The following is a 27,551-nucleotide window of genomic DNA, read 5'->3' as shown; positions in this document are numbered from 1 at the left end:
CTAGGGAGGCCCCAGGTCAGGAAGATGGAGAGACTATACAAATCAGTGACTTTCACGCTACTTGGCTAATTCTTCTAACCCTTTTCCTTACCTGCAAAATTAGAATAATCCTTCTCTGTGATGATGCCACTGAGGGAAAGATTACACCAGAGCCTTTCACCCCTGAAGCTGGCAATGCCTGACACAAAATGACCACTCAATGCATTTTCTTTTGTTTGCTTGTTTTCTTTTTTCCTGTTGAGACAGGGTCTCTCTCTTTGTAGCTCTGCTGTCCTGGAACTCTCTATGTACTCCAAGCTGGCTTTCAACTCACAGGGATCCACCAGGCTTTTTTTCCCCCCTAAGACAGTCACAGACTGCAGCTCCCAAATGCCTGGAACTCACTGTGCATCCTTCAGTGCCCCTGAACTTGTGGCAATCCACCTTCCACACCAAGATTACAGGTGGTTCCCTTAACTCAGTAATCTTTTTTTAGGATTTAATTTTATTGTTTTTTAAAAATATGTGGATTTTTTTGTTGTTGTTGCTGTTGTTGTTTGTTTTTTCTAGAGAGGGTTTCTCTGTATAACAGTCCTGGCTATCTTGGAACTCACTCTGTAGACCAGGCTGCCTTGAACTCACTGAGACCCACCTGCCTCTGCTTCCCAACTGCAGGGATTAAAGGTGTGCACCACCACCGCCCAGCTAAGATTAGGTTTAAATGTATGCCTATCTATGAGTGCAGACAGACCACGGAGGTCAGAGGTGTTAGACGTCACTGGAGCCAGAGCTGCAGGTCACATCTGACATGGGTGCTGGAAACTGAACTTAGATCCTTTGTAAGAGCAATGCAAGCTCTTATCACACGAGTCAGCTCTTCATAGCCTCCTCTCTTTTGCTAAAATTTATTTCTTTTTATTTTATGTGTACGGGTGTTTTGCTTACATGTATGCATGGCCCTTGGAAGCCAGAAGAGGGTGTTAGATTCCCCTGGAACTGGAAGCAGGTAGTTGTGAGCCATCATTCAGTAGGGACAACTGAACCCAGGTCCTATGCAGGAGTAGCCAGTGCTCTTACCTACTGAGCCATCTTCCCAGTCTCAACTCAGTAAACTTAACCCAGGAACACATATCCAAAGAAGTAAGGAGGTATAGCCAGGGTTAAAGTTGGAAGTGTGAAGTGTCCAATAATATTTAAATAAACTAATAATTAGAGTTAAGCACACCTGAGAGGAGGATCAAGAGTTTAAGGTCATCCTGTACTATTTAGCAAGTTTGAGGCCAGTCTGGGCTATAAGTTGTCTCAAAACTAACTAAATCAAGTAATATTCATAGCCATTGAGTAAAATATTATGTGGGATTTTTTTTCAAGACAGGGTTTCTCTGTGTAGCCCTAGCTGTCTTGGAACTTACTCAGAGATCCGCCCACTATGTGGCTTTTAACATCAAGTGTTTTAAGAACACTTAAGGATACTTAAAAAAAAGAAAAGTGAAAAAAGTAGGGAATAAACTACATCTACAATGATCATAATTTTGTATGTATATACATCTCTTTGTATTGTTAGCTAGGAAAAAGGTTAGAATATACCAAAACTACCAATACAACTCTCTCTGCAAAGATTATGAGAGCTTGCTTTTTTCATTTTTCACTGCTTCTAAATTGCTTACACAAAGCCTTTGTATTTTAATACCTTCAAAAATGTGATAAATAAAAGCAAGCCAGCCTTACCTTCTTTCTTTTCCTGGAAGAATTCTTTGTGGGATCAGGCTTCTCAATTCCTTCTTCCTTTGCCTCTTCTTTTTCCTCTTCCTCCTCGGGGATCAGAGAATACTTGGTTCCACCTGGCTGCATGAAGCAGTCTTTTGCGAAGTGGCCTGTGGAAGAGAAATCAAAGGCTAGAGAGGGAAGAGTCGCCCACTTCTCAGGTGGATGCTTCCCAGGGACTCCTGGCAGGGGCCACTGCTTCAAAGATATTACTGAGTTTATCTGGAGTAACGTTTCTGCCACCTCAAGGTGGCAATGCTCATTCAACCTGAGCCAGGCGAGCAGCTGGTATTAGAGCTGCGGGAGACACTGGTGCTGCTTCGGAAATGGTAGAAGATACGAGCAAGAAGGCTTATGCCACCCTCCCTTAGCAATGGGGCTTATTAATTTTTAAAGATCTATTTTGGAACTTACTCCTGACAATGAAAGGTTGCTCCAGAAAGCAGAATGCTTAACAGAGGGAACTGAATTACAGGCCAAGCCCTAAAGGAAGATAGCTGGCAGGAAGTGGGCACTCAATCCAAGCCAACACACACACAGACAGACACAGATGCCCAGGGTGATAGAGAACTCAGACTGTTAGGTCTGGCAAGGGCCTTAGAGATCGTGAAATCCAACACATCAGATATGAAGGCCTAGAACTAAGTAGTTCAGGGTCACACAGCAGCAAAGCAAACACTTAGCTCAGGCTGGCTGTTTCTCCCTCTGATGTTGCTTTTGATGCACTGAAGCTAAGCACCTTCTTCCTGAAGGTCAAACTCTACTTCTTGTCCTTTTTCTCTGCTCTGTGCAGCATCAGATAAGTAAGGGGGTCACACTGAGCCTGTGGTGGATTGAGGATCTCTTTGCTGTTTTTGAAGATAAGTTGTTTTTTGTTTTATTTTGGGTTTGGGTTTTTTTTTTTTTTTTTTAATTTTCGAGACAGGGTTTCTCCATAGCTTTTTGGTTCCTGTCCTGGAACTAGCTCTTGTAGACCAGGCTGGCCTCGAACTCACAGAGATCCGCCTGCCTCTGCCTCCCGAGTGCTGGGATTAAAGGTGTGCGCCACCACCGCCCAGCTTGGGTTTTTTTAAATTATGCATATATGTGTGAATCTGTGTGTGTGTGTGTGTGTGTGCGCGCGCGCGCGCGCACACGCGCACGCATGTACACATGAGTGCAGATCCCCAAGGAGACCAGAAGAGGGCGTCTGATCTTCTGAACCTAGAGCTACAGGAAGTTACTAGGACACTTCATCTCGAGAGTAGGAAAGAAGTACATGGAATAACTACAGAACTATGTGTAAATGTGTTTGTATTTTGAACCTTGAAGTTAGATGGTGTCTGGAGAAGGGACACAAGTTTTCCAAATATCTGGAAATAATCTAAATACCAAATATCCAAATATTACCATGATATCCTCAAGGGCTATTGCTTCTTTCACTGTTACAGTCTCCTTCTCGCTCTACATTAATAAAAAACAGGGGCTTAAACCCCCACAAATTTAGGGCTAGAGAGATGGCTTAGTGGTTAAGAGCATTGGCTGCTGTTCCAGAGAACCCAGGTTCAATTCCCAGCACTCACATGGCAGCTCACACCTATCTCTAACTCCAGCTACAGGATCTGACACTCTCACACAGACATACATGCAGGCAAAACACCAATGCACATAAAATAAGTAATTAAAAAAAAACAAACCACAAATTCAACCAGGACAAATCTGCTGCCAGTCACTGCAGAAAAATGAACAAAGTGTGATGGATGGAAAGCTAGGGAGGAGAGGACAAATTGAGGTCACTCTGGAAATAAAAAGATGGCAATCTCTCTCGTTATAGTTCTAATAAGGGAAGTCAGGCTGAAAAGCTTTTAATATTTGAGTAAGACTAGAAGAAACCAGAGGAAATAGAGCCAAAAGAAGTGACAATCCTCTATCTTTATTTCAGAAAAGGACAGTATATTCAGAATTCTGAACTTAAAGAGCTAAAGATGGAGCAGAAAGGATCTAGTTTGGATCCTTAGGGAATGTATCTTCAAGTCACGTAGTCTCTAGAGCAGAGTCATTGTGCATGGGGATAGGTGTGGCAGAGGACAGCGTGAGTGAGCTCAGGCTGCGGTCGACTGAAAAACACACCGAGCTAAACTAGCATGGTCTCCTTCAGCCAGCAGGGAGCACACAGAGGAGGAGACAGGAATGGCAGACGTCCTGTACCTTTGCAGCCACACTTCTTGCAGGTAGTGTTCAGGACAGCCTCAAGGGTGATCTTCTGCCCGGTGTAATCTTGGAAGGAGCGTCTCCGCCTTTCTTCTTGTCTGTAATGAAAGAGATCCTGACCACTGGCACTTTTCAGAGATGTGGCCAGATTCATTACAATGTAATGCTGCTTGTTGGTTCTCTGTTTTGTTTTTGTCAAGGAAGAAAGAAAGAGGAAAAAAAACTTTGGGCAGAATGAGACAGTTAAATAGGTCCCTCTTTTTTTCTCTCTCTCTCATTTAGAATAAGCTTTGTTATTGTTTTATTTTGGTTTTTCTAGACAGGGTTTCTCTGTGGCCCTGGCTGGCCTTGAACTAAGCAATCTGCCTGCCTCTGCCTCCTGAGTGCTGGGATTAAAGGCATTTACCACCACTTCCTGGTACAAATAGGGCTTTGAATGAACAATTATGAAAGAGACTAGGTCTCCCCTCAATAATATGAATGAAATTAAATGAAATTTATACCCTGGTAATGCTGAAGCATGCATGGGCAGGCCGTATATGGTGGTTCTGCTGAACTTGTCCATACTGGGTTTCATGGTCTAAAGTGATGAGGACGACTGACCAGGTCTCTTCCTCAACCTCAATAACATAACAGGAAAGATATTTGAAAGTATAATTGCCAGGTGGGGGTGGCACCTTTACAGGCTTTCTAGAAATCAGGTCCGAGTTCCTTACAAGATCTTAGTATTGGAGCTTTCAGTTTGTCTCAAACTGACTTCTCCAGCCTCCTGTTTATTTACTGAGGCCCTGGCCAACGAGTCAATTCTCCTTTTCTCAGTGGTTGAGTGTCTCTCCTTAGGCAGATCCCACTCTGAAATGCCCTGCCTCCCTTACTCTACCTCCACATTGTACTCCCCAAACACCCAAGGTTCCTCTCTTCAAGTCTCATTCCCTGAATCCCTAGGGCACAGGAGGTTTTTGTTTCTAATCCTGTCACACTTTTAACAAGCATAATTTCCTGTATAAAAGACACACACGGAAAGCACTTATAATAAGTATATAGCGCACTTAGTTTTCACAGTCTGAACTTCTTCATATAACCAGCACTGGGGTTGGTAATAACACAAACAACCTCTCTTAAAACAGACATCTCAGCCCAGCGGTGATGGTGTACGCCTTTAATCCCACCCAGCACTCAGGAGGCAGAGGCAGGCTGATCTCTGAGTTCGATGCCAGCCTGGTCTACTAAGGAGTTCTAGGACAGGCAAGGCTTTGAAGCTACAGAAAAACCCTGTCTTGAAAATCAAGCAAACAAACAACCAACAAAAACCAGTCATCCATGCTCACTGCTAGTCATCAAGCCTACTCCCAGGGTAACCGCTGTTCTTCTAACACAAAACCACTTTCTCTTTACAGTAGCTGGCAGTGATGGTAGACACCTACAATCCCAGGACTGTGGAGTCTAAGGAGAAGATTACAAGTTCAAGACTAGTCTGAGCAATTTAGCAAGGCTCTGTCTCAAAATAAAAGCAGTAGAGTACTTAAGATGTTAACAGTTTTAAGAATACATGCCTAGCATACAAAAAGCCCTGGTTCCAACTTCTAGTATCAAAAGACATATTACACACACACACACACACACACACACACACACACACACAGACTTCCTGTATAATTTTTTTTGTGAAATGTATCCACATTGTTGTCTATAGTTATGAATCATTTATTCTCATTGGTATATGGTATTATTTTGCTGTTGTCAAAGACAGGCTAGCCTTGACCTTACAGAGATCCACCTGCCTTTGCTGGAACTGAAGGCATGTGTTACCACGTCCAGAGAAAAATACGGTTATTAAACACTTAAAATGTGGCTAGTGTGACTAACAGATTAAGATATTAAACTTCATGAGGCTGAAGCACTTTCATGAGTTAAGAGTACCTGCTGCTCTTCCAAAGGACTGTGGTTTTGATTCCCAGCATCAAAAAGATACTGGCTTACAATAATCTGTAACTCTAATTCCAGGGGATCTGACACCCTCTCCTGGACTCTGAGGGCACCAGACACAAGTGGCACACACACATACATGCAGGCAAAACACCTATACAGATAAAATAAAAATGAAAAAAAGATACTAAATGTCACTTGCTTATTTCTACTTTTTGAGATACTGAAGACTGAACCCAGGGTTTACTCCACACTAGGCAAGCACTGGACTGCACGCAGGCTTCATCTCCAGGCCCCTTTTTACTTTTTGTTTTGAACCAAGAGTCTCACTAAGCTGCCTGGGCTAGCTAGGGCTATAGGTCTTCACTATCAGACCCAGTTCTTAAATTTTACTTAATTTTCATTAACTTACATTCAATAGTCCCATGTTATTCGCAGCTACCTAGATATAATTTAAGTTCTGAAAATGTTTGCACAAATGTCTGGCCTTTGCCCCAGAAGAAGTTAAATGCATAAAGAGTCATTTATCTGGTATGGGTTAGAGAAATGGGTCCTTACAAAACATAATAAAACCTGAACAACAAAAACCAAGACAGGCATCCGGGAACATAGAAGAAGTCACTCGCTTATGGATTCAAACCAGGTGTCTTGATTTGAGGAGCAGTTTTAAGTGGCCCTGAGTCAACCCCAGTACTCTAGGATTCTAAGGCACCCCAAGCCCACCAGTCCTCCCACAGAGCAAGGGCCTCACCTTCAGCTCTCACTCTCTGCCCTCACTGCTGTGTTGCTCAGGCTTCATCACAGCACACACAGAGCAGTGGTTCTCAATCTGTGGGTCACGACCCCTGTGAAAGGGTTGCTCACTCTCTCAGTGGTCTCCTTGCTTCTGTTTTTTCATCCAATCCACGCAATTCAATTAGTACGTGGCATGTGCCAGTGTTAGTACTCAAACGAAACAAAACAAAAGTACTTGCCATAAGGTCTGAGGCCCTGAGCTCTACCCCAAGGCCTAAATGGCAGAGGGAGAGAAATGCTCCCACAAGCTGACCTCTGACCCCCACAATGCCCCCCAACAAATAAGTGAATGTAAGGTTTTTTTCAAAAAAAAAAAAAGAAATTCACTAAAGGATTTGAATCAGATTGAAGCTTCCTGTATCTCCAGACATCACTTAGATAAAGAGAAAACCTTCCATACTGAAGTGAAAGCTCAGAAGGCCATGGGAGGTGCAGGGGTCAAAGACAGGAAGCTAGCACTGCCCATCCCCACCCTTCTTCAGAGCCAGGGCAGATGTCACCGCGGAGAGGCAAGTGACTGAAGGGAAGGGAAAGAAAACAAACTGCTGACGAGACCCTCCAGCACCAGAGTCGTGTGCAGTCATTTCATCTTCTGGTGCCACACGGCAGGCTGTGTCGGCATGCACAGTGAGACCCTGCCTCAACACAGACAAGAAGCACGCTTTACACCTAGAAAAACCAAAGGACATTGATGCCGTGCTACTCATTAATATCACCACAGCCTACGATGGTAGCAGTCCCAACCTACTGTGATTTACTGCAATCTGTACTTGTGGTGGGATTTTAGCTCTTCTGAACCCTTTACCTACTCAATGATAACGTTGTTGGGATCGAGGTCTTTCCCAGTTCCTTGGTTGACAACTTTCATGGAGAGGGACACTTTTATTCTATCATTTTTCATCTGAAAAAGACAAAACAAGAGTCACCAAAATCCGTGTGTGTGTGTGTGTGTGTGTGTGTGTGTGTGTGTGGTGTTCATGTGGGTACATGTGTGTATAGAGGCCAAAGATCAACCTGAGGGGCATCCCTCTGGGCCTTCCACCTTGTTTTTTTGAGAACGGGAGTGCACCCATTCAGTCAGGCTCCTCCTGTCTGCACCTCCTCAGCACTGGGATTATAGGAATGTATCACCACACCTAGCTTGAGTACTAGTGCAACTGAACTCAGGTCTTCATGCTTGCATGGCAAGCATTTACCAACCAAGCTATGTTCCCAGGCCTCCAAACCCTTTAAGTACCTGACCACCAATTTGTAATACCTCAGAGTCAAGCTTGCAATCATCATAACAAACATCAAATGGACTAAGTACTAAGTTAAGAACACTGGTAGTAAAAAGAAGTAGAAAGGGCAGACTTAATGGCAGAAGAGATATAGAATATAACCTTTATCCATTCCTATCTTGGAGGTAAAACAGAGGCCAGGGGCCAGTGAGATGGCTCAGTGGGTAAAGATGACTGCTACCAAGCTAATGACATGAGTTTGAGTCCCAGGATCTACAAGGGGTGGAGGGAGAAATTCCAGCAAGCTGGCCTCTGATCTCCACACACACGTGGCCTGCATGTAGGGATAGGGATAGGCAGATAGACAGAGAACATACACACCCCTGCTTCAGCCTCCCAAATGCTAAAATTACAAAGTATGCCACCACACGCAGCTCTGGTTCAGTCTTTTTTTTTTTTTTTTTTTTTTTTTTTTGATTTTTCGAGACAGGGTTTCTCCATAGCTTTTGGTTCCTGTCCTGGAACTAGCTCTTGTAGACCAGGCTGGCCTCGAACTCACAGAGATCCGCCTGCCTCTGCCTCCCGAGTGCTGGGATTAAAGGCGTGCGCCACCACCGCCCGGCTCTGGTTCAGTCTTAAATCTACAAAACATAATACACTGAAAGCACTCAAACAGCCTTCAGTTTTTTAAGAGCTTCATAGCTTTCTGCCTGCCATTCCCTGGTAGAGCACAAAGGGTATGGTATTCCCATGCCTACGCTGTCCATTCCATGAGATGGTGCCAATTCTAGGAAAAATGACTGTAAACTGTGTGTCCTTTCCATTCTGGCCCAAGCCGAAGTGCACCTGACAAGTACTCTTTGGGGCTGTGGTAAAGATGCAACCTCCTTCTTTGGTTCTTCTCCTCCTGGACCTCAGGAGGAGAGCTTTATGAACACTCCTACCACACTTCCGTACTTCCTGTTGTTTCTCCTAAGTCTGCAGGACAGACAACCAGAAGATTCAAACTCAAACTCAAGACAGATGACTGGGACAAGATTTAATAACGAGAATGTCAGCCACAATGAACATTTACACACTCACCATCACAGAATTCCAATAAAACCTCAGCTTTTTATAATCGTCAAACCACATGAAGTCACAGGAAACTTTACCTCTCGGCCAATGAGCTTCACCCACACTTTATCTCCAACATCTACTATCTCAGAAGGCTTGTCCACTCGGCAGGATGACATGTGAGTTCGATGAACCAGACCTGGGTACAAGAAAGAGAAATAAAAATTTATACTCTGAATGTATGGGTAGGAAAAAGATAGAAGCTGGGGAATACAGGGAAAAATTTAAACTTTCAATAAAAATGTTATATAGATTAAAACTACAAAGTTAAACAATTTAAGACCACCTTTTAACCTAATCAACCAACCAGCATTGTTTAAATTATTTTATGTGTATGTTTATGTTTGCCTGCATATATATCTGACACCTAGTGCCACAGAGGGCCAGAAGAGGGTGCTGGATCTCCTGGAACTAGAGTTACAGACAGCTGTGAGCTGCCACGTGGATGCTAGGAATCAAACCCTGGTCCTCTGGAAGAATAGCCAGTGTTCTAACCACTGAGCTGTCTCTCTAGCCCCAATAAATGTTGACTCAATAACTGCTTGGCTGGGGTATAGCTAGGGGTAGAACATGTGCTTAGTATGCATTAGGCTGGGGATTCAATTCCTAGCACCAAATGATTGAAAAGGAAAAAAAACCAAATGAAACAATATTCAGTGTTATAAATATTCAATAAAACAAAAACAGCCACATAAATACAGTGCCCAGTTTTGCTTTCTGTGATATTAGGGACTGACCTGAGCCTTCTGCATGGCAGGTAGGCATTCTACCACTGAGCTATATTCCCCATCTCCTCAAAAGATTTATCCTTAATTATGTGTGTGTGTGTCTGCATGCCAGTGTGTCTGTCTGTATATGAAAGTGTCCACAGAGGCCAGCAGAGGGTGTTAGATCCCCTGGAGCTGGAGTTGCAGGCAAGCTGTAAGCAACACAGTATGGGTGATGGAAAACAAAGCCAGGCCCTCTGCAAAGCAGCAATTGCTCATAACTGCTTAGCCATCTTTCCAGTCCCATTCATACAGTATAGATATATACGTTGGTAAAGTTCTTTAAAAGAAAAGGCATACAGATGTTACACCTTTGGTTTTATCCTCTTGTGGGGCTTATCCTTATCCTTCTGGGACTTTGCACATGCTAGGCAAATGCTTCTATGAGTGGTCAAGGTAGTCATGCCTTTGATAAAAGAATTATCATTGAAACTGTTCAAAGAAAAAAAGCAATACAGGCAAAAAAAAAACCTGTGGGCAAAAATGTTTGAGATATTATTATCTATAATGTTAAAAACATAAGAATTGAGCAGTGTGTTGGTGGTGCACACCTTTAATCCCAGCACTCAGGATGCAGAGGCAGGTGGACCTCTGTGAGTTCAAGGCCAGCCTGGTCTACAAAGCAAGTTTCAGGACAGTCAGGGCTACATAAGAGAGACCATCTCGAAAAAAAAAAAAAACAACAACAAAAAAACAACAGCCCTGTTTTCAGACAGAAACCTAATCTCAAAACAAAAAGAAAATGCAACTCCAAATATGCTTAGTTATAATTAGTTATAACTAAATTAGAAAACATCTTGATAAATGATGGCAAATTTGTCAAGTGGAAAAAGAAGCAACTATTTAAATTAACTACAGAAAATAATTATGGTCAATGTTAAGTAAAAAAGATATATAAGAAGTACTTAGAAAAAAAAGAAGAAACAAACTCAGCCAGATGGTGGTGGCACAGGCCTTTGATCCCCAAACTCGAAGGCAGAGGCAGGTGGAACTCTGTGAGTTCAAGGCCAGCCTGGTCTACAGAGGAGTTCCAGGACTGCCAGGGCTACACAGAGAAACCCTGTCTTGAAGAAACAAATAAATAAATACAGATTTAAAAAAAAATTAAAGAGGGCTGGAGAGATGGCTCAGAGGTTAGGAGCATTGCCTGTTCTTCCAAAGGTCCTGAGTTCAATTCCCAGCAACCACATGGTGGCTCACAACCATCTGTAATGAGATCTGTGCCCTCTTCTGGCCTGCGGGCATATACACTGACAGAATATTGTATACATAATAAATAAATAAATATTTTAAAAAAAATTAAAGAACGGTTTCACTATGTAGCCAAGACTGGACTTCTGATTGAACTACAGGTTTGTACCACATACCCTACCAAAGTACTATTTTTAACATATTAAATTGACAGCAATGGTTAGAAAACAACCATTATTGGCCAAAACAAAAAATTAGAAACATTATTAAAATAAGAGTTAAGTTTTAGAAGTTACTTAACAATAACTACTTAAAAATTATAAGCCTCGGAGGGGAGTAGCACAGCAGTAGGAGGAGCACAGGAGTAGGAGGAGCACAGGAGTAGGAGGAGCACAGGAGTAGGAGGAGCACAGCAGTAGGAGGAGCACAGCAGTAGGAGGAGCACAGGAGTAGGAGGAGCACAGGAGTAGGAGGAGCACAGGAGTAGGAGGAGCACAGGAGTAGGAGGAGCACAGGAGTAGGAGGAGCACAGGAGTAGGAGGAGCACAGGAGTAGGAGGAGCACAGGAGTAGGAGGAGCACAGGAGTAGGAGGAGCACAGGAGTAGGAGGAGCACAGGAGTAGGAGGAGCACAGGAGTAGGAGGAGCACAGGAGTAGGAGGAGCACAGGAGTAGGAGGAGCACAGGAGTAGGAGGAGCACAGGAGTAGGAGGAACACAGGAGTAGGAGGAGCACGGGAATAGGAGGAGCACGGGAATAGGAGGAGCACGGGAATAGGAGGAGCACGGGAATAGGAGGAGCACAGGAGTAGGAGGAGCACAGCAGTAGGAGGAGTACAGCAGTAGGAGTATAGGAGTAGGAGGAGCACAGCAGAAGGAGGAGTACAGGAGTAGGAGGAGCACAGGAATAGGAGGAGCACAGCAGTAGGAGGAGCACAGGAATAGGAGGAGCACAGCAGTAGGAGGAGCACAGCAGTAGGAGGAGCACAGCAGAAGGAGGAGTACAGGAGTAGGAGGAGTACAGGAGTAGGAGGAGCACAGGAGTAGGAGGAGCACAGCAGTAGGAGGAGCACAGCAGTAGGAGCACAGCAGTAGGAGGAGCACAGGAATAGGAGGAGCACAGGAGTAGAAATAGCACAGCAGTAGGAGGAGCACAGGAGTAGGAGGAGCACAGGAATAGGAGGAGCACAGCAGTAGAAATAGCACAGCAGTAGGAGGAGCACAGCAGTAGGAGGAGCACAGGAATAGGAGGAGCACAGGAATAGGAGGAGCACAGGAGTAGGAGGAGCACAGGAATAGGAGGAGCACAGGAATAGGAGGAGCACAGGAGTAGGAGGAGCACAGGAATAGGAGGAGCACAGGAGTAGGAGGAGCACAGCAGTAGGAGGAGCACAGGAGTAGGAGGAGCACAGGAGTAGGAGGAGCACAGGAGTAGGAGGAGCACAGGAATAGGAGGAGCACAGGAGTAGGAGGAGCACAGGAATAGAGGAGCACAGGAATAGGAGGAGCACAGGAGTAGGAGGAGCACAGCAGTAGGAGGAGCACAGCAGTAGGAGGAGCACAGGAATAGGAAGAGCACAGGAGTAGAAATAGCACAGCAGTAGGAGGAGCACAGGAGTAGGAGGAGCACAGGAATAGGAGGAGCACAGCAGTAGAAATAGCACAGCAGTAGGAGGAGCACAGCAGTAGGAGGAGCACAGGAATAGGAGGAGCACAGGAATAGGAGGAGCACAGGAGTAGGAGGAGCACAGGAATAGGAAGAGCACAGGAATAGGAGGAGCACAGGAGTAGGAGGAGCACAGGAATAGGAGGAGCACAGGAGTAGGAGGAGCACAGCAGTAGGAGGAGCACAGGAATAGGAGGAGCACAGGAGTAGAAATAGCACAGCAGTAGGAGGAGCACAGGAGTAGGAGGAGCACAGGAATAGGAGGAGCACAGCAGTAGAAATAGCACAGCAGTAGGAGGAGCACAGCAGTAGGAGGAGCACAGGAATAGGAGGAGCACAGGAATAGGAGGAGCACAGGAGTAGGAGGAGCACAGGAATAGGAGGAGCACAGGAATAGGAGGAGCACAGGAGTAGGAGGAGCACAGGAATAGGAGGAGCACAGGAGTAGGAGGAGCACAGCAGTAGGAGGAGCACAGGAATAGGAGGAGCACAGGAATAGGAAGAGCACAGCAGTAGGAGGAGCACAGGAGTAGGAGGAGCACAGGAGTAGGAGGAGCACAGGAATAGGAGGAGCACAGGAGTAGGAGGAGCACAGGAATAGAGGAGCACAGGAATAGGAGGAGCACAGGAGTAGGAGGAGCACAGCAGTAGGAGGAGCACAGGAATAGGAGGAGCACAGGAATAGGAAGAGCACAGCAGTAGGAGGAGCACAGGAGTAGGAGGAGCACAGGAGTAGGAGGAGCACAGCAGTAGGAGGAGCACAGCAGTAGGAGGAGCACAGGAGTAGGAGGAGCACAGCAGAAGGAGGAGCACAGCAGTAGGAGGAGCACAGGAGTAGGAGGAGCACAGGAGTAGGAGGAGCACAGCAGTAGGAGGAGCACAGCAGTAGGAGGAGCACAGGAGTAGGAGGAGCACAGCAGAAGGAGGAGCACAGGAGTAGGAGGAGCACAGGAGTAGGAGGAGCACAGGAGTAGGAGGAGCACAGGAGTAGGAGGAGCACAGGAGTAGGAGGAGCACAGCAGTAGGAGGAGCACAGCAGTAGAAGCATAGCAGTAGGAGGAGCACAGCAGTAGGAGGAGCACAGCAGTAGGAGGAGCACAGCAGTAGAAAGAGCAGAGCAGTAGGAGGAGCACAGCAGTAGGAGGAGCACAGCAGTAGGAGGAGCACAGCAGTAGGAGGAGCACAGCGGTAGAAATAGCACAGAGGTAGGAGGAGCACAGCAGTAGGAGGAGCACAGGAGTAGGAGCAGCACAGCAGTAGGAGGAGCACAGCAGTAGGAGGAGCACAGCAGTAGGAGGAGCACAGGAGTAGGAGCAGCACACACACTTGCCTAAATGTATAAGGTCCTGAGTTTGATCTGAGCACCATAAAAAAATTTAAATTATGTAATTAAAATAGTTTTAACTTTATCTGGGCATAGTGGCACACATCGTTAATCCCAGCCCTTGAGAGGCAGAGACAAGTAAGTGGATCTCTTTGGTTCAAGGCCAGCCTCATCTACATAGCGAGTTCCAGAACAGCTAGGGCTATGTATATAGAGACTTGTCTCAAAACACAAATCACAACAACAATAACAATTTTAAATTATTCTTTTTTTTTTTTTTTTTTTTTTTTTTTTTTTTTTTTTTTGGTTTTTCGAGACAGGGTTTCTCTGTGGTTTTGGAGCCTGTCCTGGAACTAGCTCTTGTAGACCAGGCTGGTCTCGAACTCACAGAGATCCGCCTACCTCTGCCTCCCGAGTGCTGGGATTAAAGGCTAAATTATTCTTTTTTTTTTTTTCTTTTTCTTTTTTTTTTGGTTTTTTCGAGTCAGGGTTTCTCTGTGGTTTTGGAGCCTGTCCTGGAACTAGCTCTTGTAGACCAGGCTGGTCTCGAACTCACAGAGATCCGCCTGCCTCTGCCTCCCAAGTGCTGGGATTAAAGGCGTGCGCCACCACCGCCCGGCTTAAATTATTCTTAAATTGTGTCTGTAGATATGAGTGCAGGTGCCCTCAGAGGCCAGGGTGTCAGATCTCCTGGAGCTGGATTTCAGTTGTTTCTCAACCAACTGGGAATTGAACTTGGATCCTCTGACAAAGCAATCCATGCTCTTTACTGCCAAGCCATCTCTCCAGTCCCTTATAGTAATTAAAAATCACCCCTTTCCTGACTGTTGAAGGTGAACTCCTTTAGAAAACAACCTTCTTTCTATATTCCAAGGTAATCCCCAGCTGTGGGCACAAGATAGAGTCCAGTCAATCATGGTCCTACATCTTACTGACCATAGAAACTGGCTGATTCAGGGAGAGACACAAGAAACCACCAATGTCTTCATCCTACTCCAACTATAAAAGCTGTCAAAACCCATCTTGACCAGCAGGTGGCAAGAGTCTGTCAGAGGAAAGTAAAGCAACCAAGAAGACAGAGCCTAGGGTTATAACTGAGGTCGGGTCGCACCTACCTGTAACCCAAGCAGCTGGGAGGGAGGCTGGAGCTTGAGGCCAGCCTGGGCTATATATGCAGACCCTTTCTTTAAAAGCAAAACATAACACAAACACCTGACACATCTGACACTAACCAAGGATGGAAATAGAAGTCCCCAGCCATAATGGCCCAAACCATGTGTCTGTCCCTTTGCACCAGGAGTCTGGCGAGCAGTCTCTATAACCACTTCTAGGAAACCGACCTAAAGAAATCAATTTGGATTGTGCACCCAGGCTCATCTTGACCAGGGAGCAGACTCATCTAGTTGCATGAGCCCCGAGTAGCTGGGGCTACAGACAAATGCTGCCATGTGGCACACGCATACAGATGGGAACTTAGAAGCAACCTAACACTCAGCACAAGTACAGCAATTACTTCAACCTAGGAGAGCCAGTCAAACGTGCCAGTGATTCATTTCGTAGTAAAATCTGTCTAGTTCTGTGCACATCTAGAGTTTTCCATGTTAAGAATAGTACAACATAAAATTATATAGTTTGGCCCAAAACCCTGACCATGGGTGTAGTATCTCTGCTGGCTAGTTTTATGTCAGCTTAACACCAGCTAGAGTCACTTTGGAAGAGGGACTTCTACCCAGGCAGGTGGTCCTGGACACTATAAGAAAGCAGGCTGAGCAAGCCATGAGGAGCAAGCCAGTGAGCAGCACCCCTCCGTGGCTTCAGTTTCAATACTGGCCTCCAGGGTCCTGCTGGAGTTCAAAGGTGGAGTTGTAAACTGAAATAATCTCCTGGCAGGGTGGTGGTGGTACACGCCTTTAATCCCAGCACTTGGGAGGAAAAGGGCAGGTGGGTCTTGAAGTTTGAGGATGGCCTGGTCTACAAAGCAAGTTCTAGACAGCCAGAGCTACTACACAGAGAGAAATCCTGTCTCAAAAAACCAAAAACTAATGTCTTAGTTAGGGTTTCTATTCCAACTCTGCAGACCAGGGTGGCCTCGAACTCAGAGATCCACCTGCCTCTGCCTCCCAAATACTGGGATTAAAGGACTGTGCCACTAATGCCTGGCTGACCACAACTCTCACAAAGGAAAACATTTAATTGTGGTGGCTCACTTACAGTTTCAGAGGTTTAGTCCATTATCATCATGGTAAGACACGGTGGCATGCAGGCAGATATGGTGCTGGAGCTGAGAGTCCTTATATCTTGACTCAGAGGCAACAAGGAAGTAGTTTGAGACTAGACACTGGGTGGTATTTTGAATATATAGCACCTACACAGTCACACACTTCCTCCAACAAGACCAAACCTATTCCAACAAAGCCACCACACCTCCTAATAGTGCCACTTTCTTTTTTTTTTTATTTTATTTTTTTTAAAAAAATATTTATTTATTTATTATGTATACAATATTCTGTCTGTGTGTATGCTTGCAGGCCAGAAGAGGGCACCAGACCCCATTACAGATGGTTGTGAGCCACCATGTGGTTGCTGGGAATTGAACTCAGGACCTTTGGAAGAGCAGGCAGTGCTCTTAACCTCTGAGCCATCTCTCCAGCCCCAATAGTGCCACTTTCTATGACATTATGGGGGTCAATTATATTCAAACTACCACAACCAAAAAGCAAAACAAATCCTTCCTAAGTTGCTTTTGTTTCATTGAAGACAGTATTATAGATGAACTCTTTCACTAATTTTTAAATATTTTATAATAAAGAAAATTTGGAGATTTCCTTTTGGAGAAAATGAAAATAAATTATTCTGAGACATAAACTAGGAATTGTGTCTAATATAACTGCCCTCTCAAGGAAATTTGAGAGACCTTTTTAGTTTTATTTTTGAGACAGATTCTTGCTATTCAGGTTAAGCCAGCCTCAAACTTGTGAGGCTGCCTCAACTGAGAAGCATGCACTTCTTCATCTGGCTGCTGAAGAATCAGCGCCCTCTCTCACAAACTTGGGTGCATACACATGAGTGTTTGTATGAGCCTGAAATTCAATGTATTTATCCCTTCTGTTTGGAGCTCCTATTAGGAGCCATTGTTTTCTTTATCCATGGTCAATGGGTCTCATATGTAAGAGAGTTGATTCTACAGATCGGTATTTTATCTCCAAAATGCTTAATATGTAAATATATAGATATAAATTAAGTTTTTAATTAGGTCATCATGTTATCTCCAAATTGAGTAAAACTCATGCATCTGGGGTTTTATCCCCCAACCATGCTGATGTAATAAGCAGTCTTGCCTAACTGAAAAGTTTGAAGAGGAAATTCAGATCCCCGAAGAAAAGGGAAACCTCACACTTTGGCAGTTTTGGCTACAATAGTCCTCAGATTAATGAAATTCATTTCATTCCTCCATCATTAATGTACAATGTAAAGGAAATTAATGTGCCTAAGACACCCGACAGAGCATTGTACTTCTTCCCTAAAGCCAAAGGTCTACTTACTGGAAGCTACAAGGAAACACTGGCAGTTACAGTGTGTCCTCCTCTCATCAAGCGTTATCAACAGGCTTTTGATCCAGGAGATGGCTGCCATTTCTGGCAGTATAAAAAGTGAAAAATTGGAAACAAATTAAAACGATTATACTCACCCTCTGAAACTGTAAGCCTCCAAAAACTCTTTCTTCTATAAGCTGCCTTGGTCATGGTGTCTTAGCATAGCAGAAGAAAAGTAGCCCGGACAGGTACACAGGCTATATTTGTGTCAGAATACTCAGAACCAGCCAGGCAGTGGTGGCGCAGGCCTTTAATCCCAGCACTCAGGAAGCAGAGGTAGGCGAATCTCTGAGTCTCTGTGAGTTCAAGGCTAGCCTGGTCTACAAAGTTCCAGGACAGCCAGGGCAACCAGGGCTGTTACACAAAAGAAACCCTGTCTCAAAAACCCTAAAAGAAAAAATAAGAATCCTCAGTGCCTGCAAGGAACACCTGTCCACACCTGCCTTGGCAGGGTGAGACTGGCACTACAGCTGTAGTTTAGGACAAGGACAAGAAGAGATCTCACATGCTCCTTACATATATGGTTCCTGTCTCGTATGGAGGCCCAGGCTGGCCTCAAACCTATACTCCTTCTGCCTCTGTTCCCAGGACTGGGATTGTAAAAGTGTGCTTCCAATCTAGGCTTTTGTGCACCCCCACACACACCCAAATACTTCTGATTCAAAGTTGGTTGAATCCATAAACACAGCCCATGGACACAGGACCAACTATAACAGAAATGGAATGAATTTGAACGAGCCTATCAGTGCCCTCACGCCATAAAACATATCCCTATTTTCTATCACTGAGATACAGCACCCTCTGTACTAAAAAGCAGAAAGAGTGGTTTGCCTACGGGCAGTGGACTCTGGCCGTTCTACTCCAGTAGATGCTCCAGATGCAGAGACACACAGTTTCACTTGCTCTCCTGAGACTGAATCCCACGCCCTGTGCGTACAAGGCAAGCACTGTACCACTGAGCTCTATTCTCTGCTGCTGTGCCTGGATTTCTGAAATGGAGCCACAAATGCCCAAAGGGCGTATGAAATCCATCATCATGTTCAATAAACCCAACATGACACTTAAACAGAATGAGTCCCAACTGAATGTCTGTCAGTAAAGGAAGAAAATAACATAACCCCGATACCTGGAGGAGCTGACTACTCAATCACTATGTAAGAGAGAGCTTACTGCCGCCCCTTAGGATGCTCTCCCCATTGCTTCAGGCTCAATAGTAATCTCTTTACGACTTCAACTGTATAGAAAGCAAGAAGGTGAAATTGTCAATCCAGGAGAGGATGCATAAAATGGCAAAAAAACAAAAAACAAACCGGCAAAATGAAAGTTCTCCTTTATCTTTGGGGTCTATACATTCCTTCTCTAGAATTTTCTGTGAATCACCTCCAGCACATGACAATAACACAAGCAGAGAAAGTACTGCTTCATGCCTATATCTGTTGGGATTAGAATACAGTCAAACACTTACTAACACTATGTTGCAGGCAAAAATAGATCCCAGGAAGAATGAAAGACGGTTCTGTCAATCAAATAACCAGAGTCTAAAATACAGACATCATCTCCATTCCACAGATGAAGAAACTAAGAGTAAAAAAACCAAATGATTTGCCCAGGTCAAGAAACCAGTAAATGGCAGAGCTGGGACTTGAATTCATGTGTCTATGCAGTAAGTCTTATCAACTGTCCACTGTATCTGAATGACCTAGCTGAATTCAAGGCTGTCTCCCTCACTGCCTTACACACTGCTTTAATTTACTCCCACGTCTAGGTGTGTAAGGCTCCACTGTTTACTATGACAGTCACCAGCAGCATAGCTATTTTACGCTTAATTGTTAAAATAAAAAGTCAGCAACTCCTGAATTGGAGTGCACAAGCATAAACATAGAAATACATTTGGCTGGGTGGGGTAGCGCATAACAAAAAACACATCCCTTGTAGCCTATGTAGGCTGACCACTGTGAGTGCCATCCTAGCAGGCAGTGTGAGATCTAGCCTCACAAAATTACAAATGGCACAAGCTTGAGGACCTGAGCTCCATCCCCGAACCCCATACACAAAAGGCCAAAATGCAGCGGCTCGCACCTGTAATCCCAGCACTCCCACAATGCAATGGGAGGCAGAGACTGGAGTCGCCTGGAAGCTAACAGGATGCAGCCAGCCAGAAATAAGAAACAACGTAAGGTGGAAAAAGAGAACTGCCTCCCAAAACCTGTCCTCTGACCTCCACATGTGCACCGATATCCCATGTATGTCAATAAAAATAAAAAGTACACATTTGAATGTATGTGTGAATAGAATGTGTATGTGTGTATATATGTGTTGGGTCTGTGTATATGTGTGCTTAAGAGTGAGTGTGAGTGTATATGTATGTGAGTGTGTATTGTTTTGGTCTTTGTCCTTGTTTCCAACAAAGAACCCACAAAACATGACTATCTAGTAACAGGAACACCTTTACTAGTTATAAGAATCCCCCTTTGGCGTTCATGCTAATACGGTGACAGAGCAGCAGGTCCCTGGACAGTCTCTGGATGGGATGGGGATGCACGGGAAGAATCAAGTGATTAGAGGTTGGGACATTCAGCCCCAGCCATTGAAGTCCTGCTTAGGGAATGGGGGAGCAAGGGAGCCCTGCAGAGATCTGTGTAGTGCTGGGGCTGGTGAGGAGTGTGCAAGGCTGGGTAGACATCGAGAGCACCAACACGGTCACCCCACTCGGCTCAGTCCTACGTGTCCCTTCCATTGTTTGCTACTGAACTCTTCTCATCTCATCACAAACAGCAACAGGAAGGAAACTGTTTTCCTGATTTCTGTGAACTTTTGCTTTGGTGTTTGGGCCTTTGTTTGTTTGAGACAGTCTTACTATGTAGCCTTGGCTGGCCTGGAACTTATTATGCAGCTCAGGCTGACCTCACACTTAGAGATCTGTCTGCCTCTGCCTCCTGAGTGGCACTGGGATTAAAGGAGTGCCACACCATGCTCTGTTCAACAGTTTTTTAAAACAGGGTATCAGATAGCCCAGGCTGCCCTCCAATTTATTATGTAGACAAGGCTGGCCCAAATTTCTGATTCCTCTGCCTTTATTTCCCATGTGCTGGAATTACAGGTATACACCACACCTAGTGGTGTAAATTTACTCTAGTAAATTACCAAACTTAAGGAGAGGGTCATGTGATGGGGAGAGTCTTCTGTTTTGTGTTAATTTCATTGGTTAAATAAAGAGACTGCCCTGGCCCTTTGATAGGACAGAAAATTAGGTAGGCGGAGTAGACAGAACAGAATGCTGGGAGAAAGAAGCCGAGTCAGGCAGTCGCCATGATTCTCCCACTGGACACAGACACAGGTTAAGATCTTCCTGATAAGCCACACCTCGTGGAGCTACACAGATTATTAAAAATGGGTTAATCGAGATGTGAGAATTAGCCAATAAGAGGCTGGAACTAATGGGCGAGGCAGTGTTCAAAAGAATACAATTTCCGTGTAATTATTTTGGGTATAAAGCTAGCCGTGCGTGCGGCCGGGTGCCAGGAACGTAGCGCGCCGCTCCTATTACAACAGTCATGGAAATCTCCAAATTAGAACTGGCTGGTCATCTTTAGGAGCACCTGAGGGGTGACCATCTTGTGGGACAGAGCCCCTTTAACTATGGGATCTGATACTAATTCAGGGCTGATAAGGTCAGAATTGAACTGAAAGTTGCTGGATATCTTGTTGGTGTCCAGAGAAATGCAAAATTAGAAAATTTTGAGAATTTTATGTGTGAGAAAATTAAAGAAAACAGATCTGTAGCATTACCACTAGGACATACAGTGCTCCGAGGAACACTAGAGACCCAAGGTCAGGGCCAGAAAGATGCTTCAGTGGGTAAGGTGCTTGCCACCGAGCCTGATGCCCTGTGTTCAAACCTGGGACCCACAGGGCAGACGGAGAGCATCCCCAGCTGTACTCTGTTTTTGACATAAAGTTATGGCATGTTCCCAAAGCCACATTTGCATACACAGAACAAACAAATGAATGTTAAAAAAAAAAAAGAGGGAAAACTTGGCCGGCAGTGATGGTTCATGACTTTAATCCCAGCACTCGGGAGGCAGAGGCAGGCGGATCTCTGTGAGTTCGAGGCCAGCCTGGTCTACAAGAGCTAGTTCCAAGACAGGCTCCAAAGCTTCAGAGAAAGTCTGTCTTGAAAAACCAAAAAAAGAAAATAATGGAAAACTTAGTTTGATCTGGCTATTAGGAAGAGGTCTTCAACTCAACTGTGGTTACAGAGTTCTCAGAAAATAATTCAAATTAGCATCTCCCCAAACTAAAGCATTACATTCTGATCAGACCACAGCTACTTCATTGCTCAATCCTTTCACGATGGGACCTAATGATATCCTCCCTTGCAACGCTAGACACACTGTAGGGGAGTCAACCGCTCAAGTTATCCACAAAGCCTACACAAAATGCTAGAGTTAAAGCCCCCAGTTCCCTCCTCATTATCTGGCTCCCTGAGCTCTGGCTGTGACTGCCACAGCTGTCAGACCGACAGATCCACATGTAAGCTGTCAGCCACTATCACAGGCATTATCTGACAGGGAACAGACACAAGCGAGGTGAAAACTGACTGCTGAAAGGTAGCAGGCTTTTCATCTCCACAAAGTCCCCAAAGTGTCACATAAAGGCTCACATAAAATTGGCACTAGCGGCCATGACGGAGTACACTAACAAGAAAATTTGTCTCTAGACAGACAGAGGTGTGATCCTGGAGGGTGGGGCGAGCTCCACCTCACTAAGTCCCAGGCAGCATAAAACAGGAACTTAATTAGAGCCCGCTGACTGCCAGCTTGAAAAGCACTGGTTAGCCACTTACTGTGAGGATGGGATGCCCAGAACAGTGGGCTCCAAGGCTAACGGCACAGCTTTATGAGCCACAGATCTACACAGCCTTCTGACAGAAAAAAACTATAAAGACTCCAAGAAGTGAAAAATCCCTCTCCTGTGCCTTCTTCTCAGCAAGTCAACTACCACAGGAGGGCACTGGGAGGTGTTTGTTCAACAGTCTTCTGAACACACACAATCACTTAAAATACAGAGACATGGGTACATCCTCTTCAAAAGGGTAAGGGAGGGGCACCTCACACAAATACTCTACAAGCTGGTTTTGAAAATCCTTAGTAATTTAGAAATCTTGCCACGTCAATAAATTGAGATTGCCTTGTCTCATGTATGCATTTTTGTGGTTTGATTTTTTTGAGACAGGGTCTCTCACTACGTAACCTTGGATGGCCTGTGCTTCATGAATGCTGAGTCAAAGTGTATGCTACCATGCCCAGCTTTAGAGTTTTTACTGATTTGTTTTTAATACATTGTGGGGACCCACAGATGTGCGTCTGCTCCACCTTGACTGGAAGTCAGAAAGTCTGAGCCTATTTTTGCTTTCAAAGTTACTGACAACAGCCGTGGCTACACAGGAGAGATTCTGACCTAGGGTGTGGTTAGTTAGCATTTCGTGTTAGAGGTGGATACGCTCCACCAGGAGCAAAGTTGGTGCATTCAAGTCTATTCCTTATATCATGTTAATTAAGTCCGTGGCCTCCCTCCTTCCCTTTAGGAGTGAAGTATATAAGCCTGTGGAAAATAATCAAAGCAGATTCAGTACGCACTGAAGGCCTCTCCCAATGCTGTTCTGTGTTTCTGCTTCTTATTTCTCTTAGACCTCTGCTCCTTTTGCTTAATATTCTAATCCTCATGCTCCTACCCTGGAACATGAGTTTCACTGAAGCTGGTCTTCGGCAGATGGTGCCCAATGCGGGGCCTTCGACACTACATGTTTTTTACTAATTTTTATGTGTGTGGGGCACTTATGGAGGTCAGAAGACAACTTGCAAGGGTCAATTCTCTACTTCTACCATGCGGATTCAGGATGTTGGACTCAAGTCCTCCAGAGGGCTTGGTGGCAGTTGCCTTTACCCACTGAGCCACCTCACTGACCCTGATTTTTGTTTCTGTGACAGGGTCTTGTAGCCCCAGCTGGTTTCAGACCCACTGCAATGGTGGTGTGGCAGTTTGTGTGCAGGTGCACATGTGCATGCAGAGGTCACAGCAGGTCATCAGGGGTCTTACTCTATCACTCTCTGCTGCAGTGCCCTGAGTCAGGGTCTCTCACTGAACAGGTGCCTGTAGTTCAGGCTAGATCGGCTAGCCAGTCTCTGCCCTCCAATGCTAGGTTTACAAGAATGTATGCTGTGCCTGGCTTTTGATGTGGGTTCTGGAGATTTGGGCTCAATTCCTCAGGTTCTCAGTGCCATTTCCTTAGTTCCCTTTTCCTGCTGTTGTTTGTTTTTACAGACAGAGTCTCACTATGAAGTCTTTGGCTGCTCATTAACTTGTGGCATCCCTCCTTCCTCTACTTCCTGGGTGCTAGGATTACAAGCCTGGGCCACTACATACTGCTAAAATGCTTCTCCAGTCTTTAAGAACAAACGTCAATTTAGTGCTCAGTTAGGTGCTCTTGGTAAGCCTGAGACCAAGGCACACGTACAGTGCACCTACACACATAGGCACAGAACTCATGAACACAGAACTCTTTATCCCTACTGCTACACTGAAAATAAAGTAAAGCCAGCGACTATCTGAAAACCTGAAGTCCTCTAGTGAGAATGTGGTGGGACCACAGTGGAATGAGTGCAATGGAAGTGCTGAATTCCCCATTATGGGCTCCCACCTTGCTTCCGACAGCCTGGGATTTTGATAAAGGCTCCATAGTCTGTCACCATAGCAACCTATAAAGACAAAATGAAAAATCAATGTTGCACAACTGAGAACCAATCTTTCCTCTTTATATTTTCGACAGAGGATCTCAGGTAATGCAGGTTGGCCTCCAACTCACTGTGTGGACAAGGCCGAGCATGAAGTTAAACTGTGTTCTTTCCAGAACCTTTTATCCCTCCACCTCAGGCAATCACTGTTTTAGCTTCATCACAACAAAAGGACTCAACAAGATGCTCACTAACATTTCCATATTCACTACAAACACTTCAAAAACCCCTCATGACTGTACAGAGTTGACACTGTCATTCACATACGACAGAGAATAAGCGGATGCACGGAGGGACTAACCCAGCCCAGAACTCCTGAGTACCAGCCCTGGAATCTGAACTCATTCTTAATTTTCACCAGAGTTGCTCCTGGATTCCTTCTCGTGATGAAGCTGTAAGGGCCAAAGGCAATGTGACAGCTGCAATGTCTGACATCCTGTTTTCTCCTGGCAACAACTAGGAATGGGAACATCCTATGTTGCAGGGGAGACAAGAGAAAGCGTGAGGGCTTTGCAGTGGCAGGTGTGGCTTCTAATCCTAACTTTGCCATTTCCTACCTGGGGCCCAAACTCCATTTGTTCCCAATTGCTGTTATAGGTAGCAAAAGATAAGCATTGTGTACCTGGCACTGGAGTCTAGCACAGGACGCACATTCAACAGTGTGTCACTTTTGATGCCTTGTAACTCAAGATGATGAAGGACAGGAAGACTAAGACTGGCAGAACCAAGCTAGGGGTAGAATTTGGGTCCCTGGAGCCCCAAGTCTCCTGCTTCACCAAACATCAGTATTACTCACTTCAATATTAGATGGTATAAATATTTTTAGAATTTCATTCTCCTCTTTATTTATCATTGTTTATTTATTATATTTTTGGTGTTTTGTTTCAATTCAGGGTCTCAGACTGTAGCCCAGGCTGACCTGAAACTCACGGCAATCCCCAGGCTCAGAATCCCATGTGCTAGAATATATGCACGAGTCACTATAACTGGCTTTCTGTGTGTTATTGGGGCAGGGTCTCACCCTGTAGCTCTGGCTGGCCTGGAACTCATGATGTAGGCCAGAGATATGCCTGCCTCTGCTTCCTGAGTGCTGGGATTAAAGACATTCACATTTAGAAAAGAAACATCTTATTACTTTTACGTGTATGGTTTAGGTTTTCTATGTCTGTATACCATGTGCTTGCAGAGCCCACAGAAACTAGAAGCAAGTATTACATCCTATAAAACTGGAATTACAGATGGTTGTGTGATACCATGTGGGTGCTCGGAATCAGACCTGAGTCTTCTGGAAGAGCAGCCAGTGCTCGTAACCACTGAGCCATCTCTCCAGCCCGTTGCATTTAAAACAAACAAACACCCACTTATTTTGTGTTATGCGTACACATGTGCCATATCACGTGTGTATGGAGGTCGGGAAACAACTCTGAGAAGTTCGTTTTCTCCTTCCATCAGTTAATTTTAGGGATCAAACTCTGGTGGTCAGGCTTGGTGTCAAGTGCCATTACCCACTGAGTTATCTTGCTGGCCCCTCTCTACTCATTTTTACAGGGACAGGATACCTGAACTAATTCTCTATGCTACACCATGAAGGAAGGGTTATAAACCTAAAGTTCTATACTCCTGGGGTATACAGAGGAGGAACAAGCTATGAGAAAGAAAGGATCAAAAAGTTCCAAAACAAAAACAAACAAGCAAACAAAAAAATAGTACAATTACCAAACCATGACAAGGTGGAGCCAGAAGGGCTTTAAGAAAGATATTAAAGGGGCTGGAGAGATGCCCCAGTGTTTAGGAACAGCTGTTGTTCCCAGCACAGGGGGTAACAACCATCTGTAACTTCAGTTCCTGGAGATTCAGTGCCCTCTTCAGGCCTGCAAGGGCACTACAGGCCTGTGGCACAGAAACATGCAAACCAAACACCCATATACACAAAATAAAGATAAATATTTTTAAAAAGAAAGATGTTAGATATTAGTGGTCCAGCCAGGCACAGTGGCGCACACCTGCAGATCTAACATGAGGAATAGGAGGATGGGGAGTAAGCATGAGTCCAACTTCAAAGACATTAGCTGGCCCCAGCCTGTCATCTTTCAAATGAGATGAGAGAAGACTAGAGATAGAAAGCACTTAACCAAGTCCACAAAAAAATTTGTTCTCTGTGAAAATGGTCCCACATGAAGTAATTCCCTTTCTAAAAAATTATTTTACATTACTTTAGGAATGGTGTGTTGCTTGATGTACATGCACTGTACGCGCATGCCTGGTGCCTTGACAGGTCAAAGGAGGACACTGGTCACCTAGAACTGGAGCCACAGATGATCATCTGTCACCTCGTAGTCACCACAGAAAGAACCTGTGTCCTCTGTAAGAACGCCAAGTGCTCCTAATCGCTGGACCAATTTTCCAGCCCAAGACTTTCTGTTTTTAATAAAAATAAAAGCAAATGTTTTCTTTCTGTCTCACCTAAGGCACTTTGATTGACATTTGCTCCAGGATACCACAAAACAGGCTGAGCAATCACACACTGCATGGCATTATTAAGGAGCATAGTTATATGAAAAACTTAACAACAACATCTGGAAGTTAGGGCTCAAACCACCTTGCTGCTGTAAATTAAGACAAAATAACTTCTCAATCCTGAAGCTCCAGGGCCACATTATCGTCGTTAGAGGTAATAACAGACCTTAATTTTGCCTCTCCCAAAAGGGAAGGTTAATGGGCTTCAGAACAGACACAGTCAACTCTCGAGTAAGGAAAAGGTATTCTAGCCTACTTCCAGCACCAGGTGCTTCCATCACTGTGTCTCCTAGGGTGCAGTCAGAGATGAAATGAACAGGATGGCACCTGCCTTAGATGAGCATACAGTCTTCCTGGGGTCCCAAGAATCGTCACTCAGATGACTCAGGAGGGCAGAAAGGGGAAATTCAGTAATTATCTCAGCTGAAACTCAGGCCGTGGGTAAAATTAATTTCCATCTTTAGACAAGAGCCTGCACTGGCCTTGAAATTTGTTCTCCTCATAATGTCAATGAGGAACCTGAGGCTCAGAGATCCTGGTCCAAAGTTAGAGAGTAGCACATCTAGGCACACAACAGACATCTTTAACTGTACTCCAGTGACATTCTACCTCACCAACACTAACCACCCTCAAGCATTTCTTTGTCTGTGGCAAGTCTATGACAAACCCTGGCTCCCACTGCTATCCTCATACTCCCACGTTTAACAGACA

General features: G+C 44.8%; 1 protein-coding gene across 4 annotated transcripts in view; it reads right to left on the bottom strand.

The window, feature by feature from the left end:
- Window positions 1-27,551, bottom strand: part of Zcchc17 (zinc finger CCHC-type containing 17) — a 47,865-nt gene that overhangs the window by 10,300 nt on the left and 10,014 nt on the right. For 2 of the 4 annotated variants that reach the window (XM_041652027.1, XM_041652028.1), the window contains 5 exons: window positions 24,230-24,287; window positions 9,029-9,129; window positions 7,464-7,555; window positions 3,931-4,031; window positions 1,708-1,853 (listed from right to left, as the gene is read on the bottom strand). In XM_041652027.1, coding sequence (XP_041507961.1) covers window positions 1,708-1,853; window positions 3,931-4,031; window positions 7,464-7,555; window positions 9,029-9,129; window positions 24,230-24,287 — 498 coding nt within the window. The remainder of the gene's footprint in view (window positions 1-1,707; window positions 1,854-3,930; window positions 4,032-7,463; window positions 7,556-9,028; window positions 9,130-24,229; window positions 24,288-27,551) is intronic. The other 2 variants (XM_041652030.1, XM_041652029.1) reach the window with 1 other exon arrangement.

The sequence above is a fragment of the Microtus oregoni genome, unplaced genomic scaffold (assembly GCF_018167655.1).
Source record: "Microtus oregoni isolate MIOR12 unplaced genomic scaffold, Mior012 000005F_ref0000423, whole genome shotgun sequence".
Lineage (NCBI taxonomy): Eukaryota > Metazoa > Chordata > Mammalia > Rodentia > Cricetidae > Microtus > Microtus oregoni.
The sequence above is the reverse complement of the archived record's forward strand: the minus strand, read 5'-3'. Positions and strand labels throughout refer to the sequence as shown.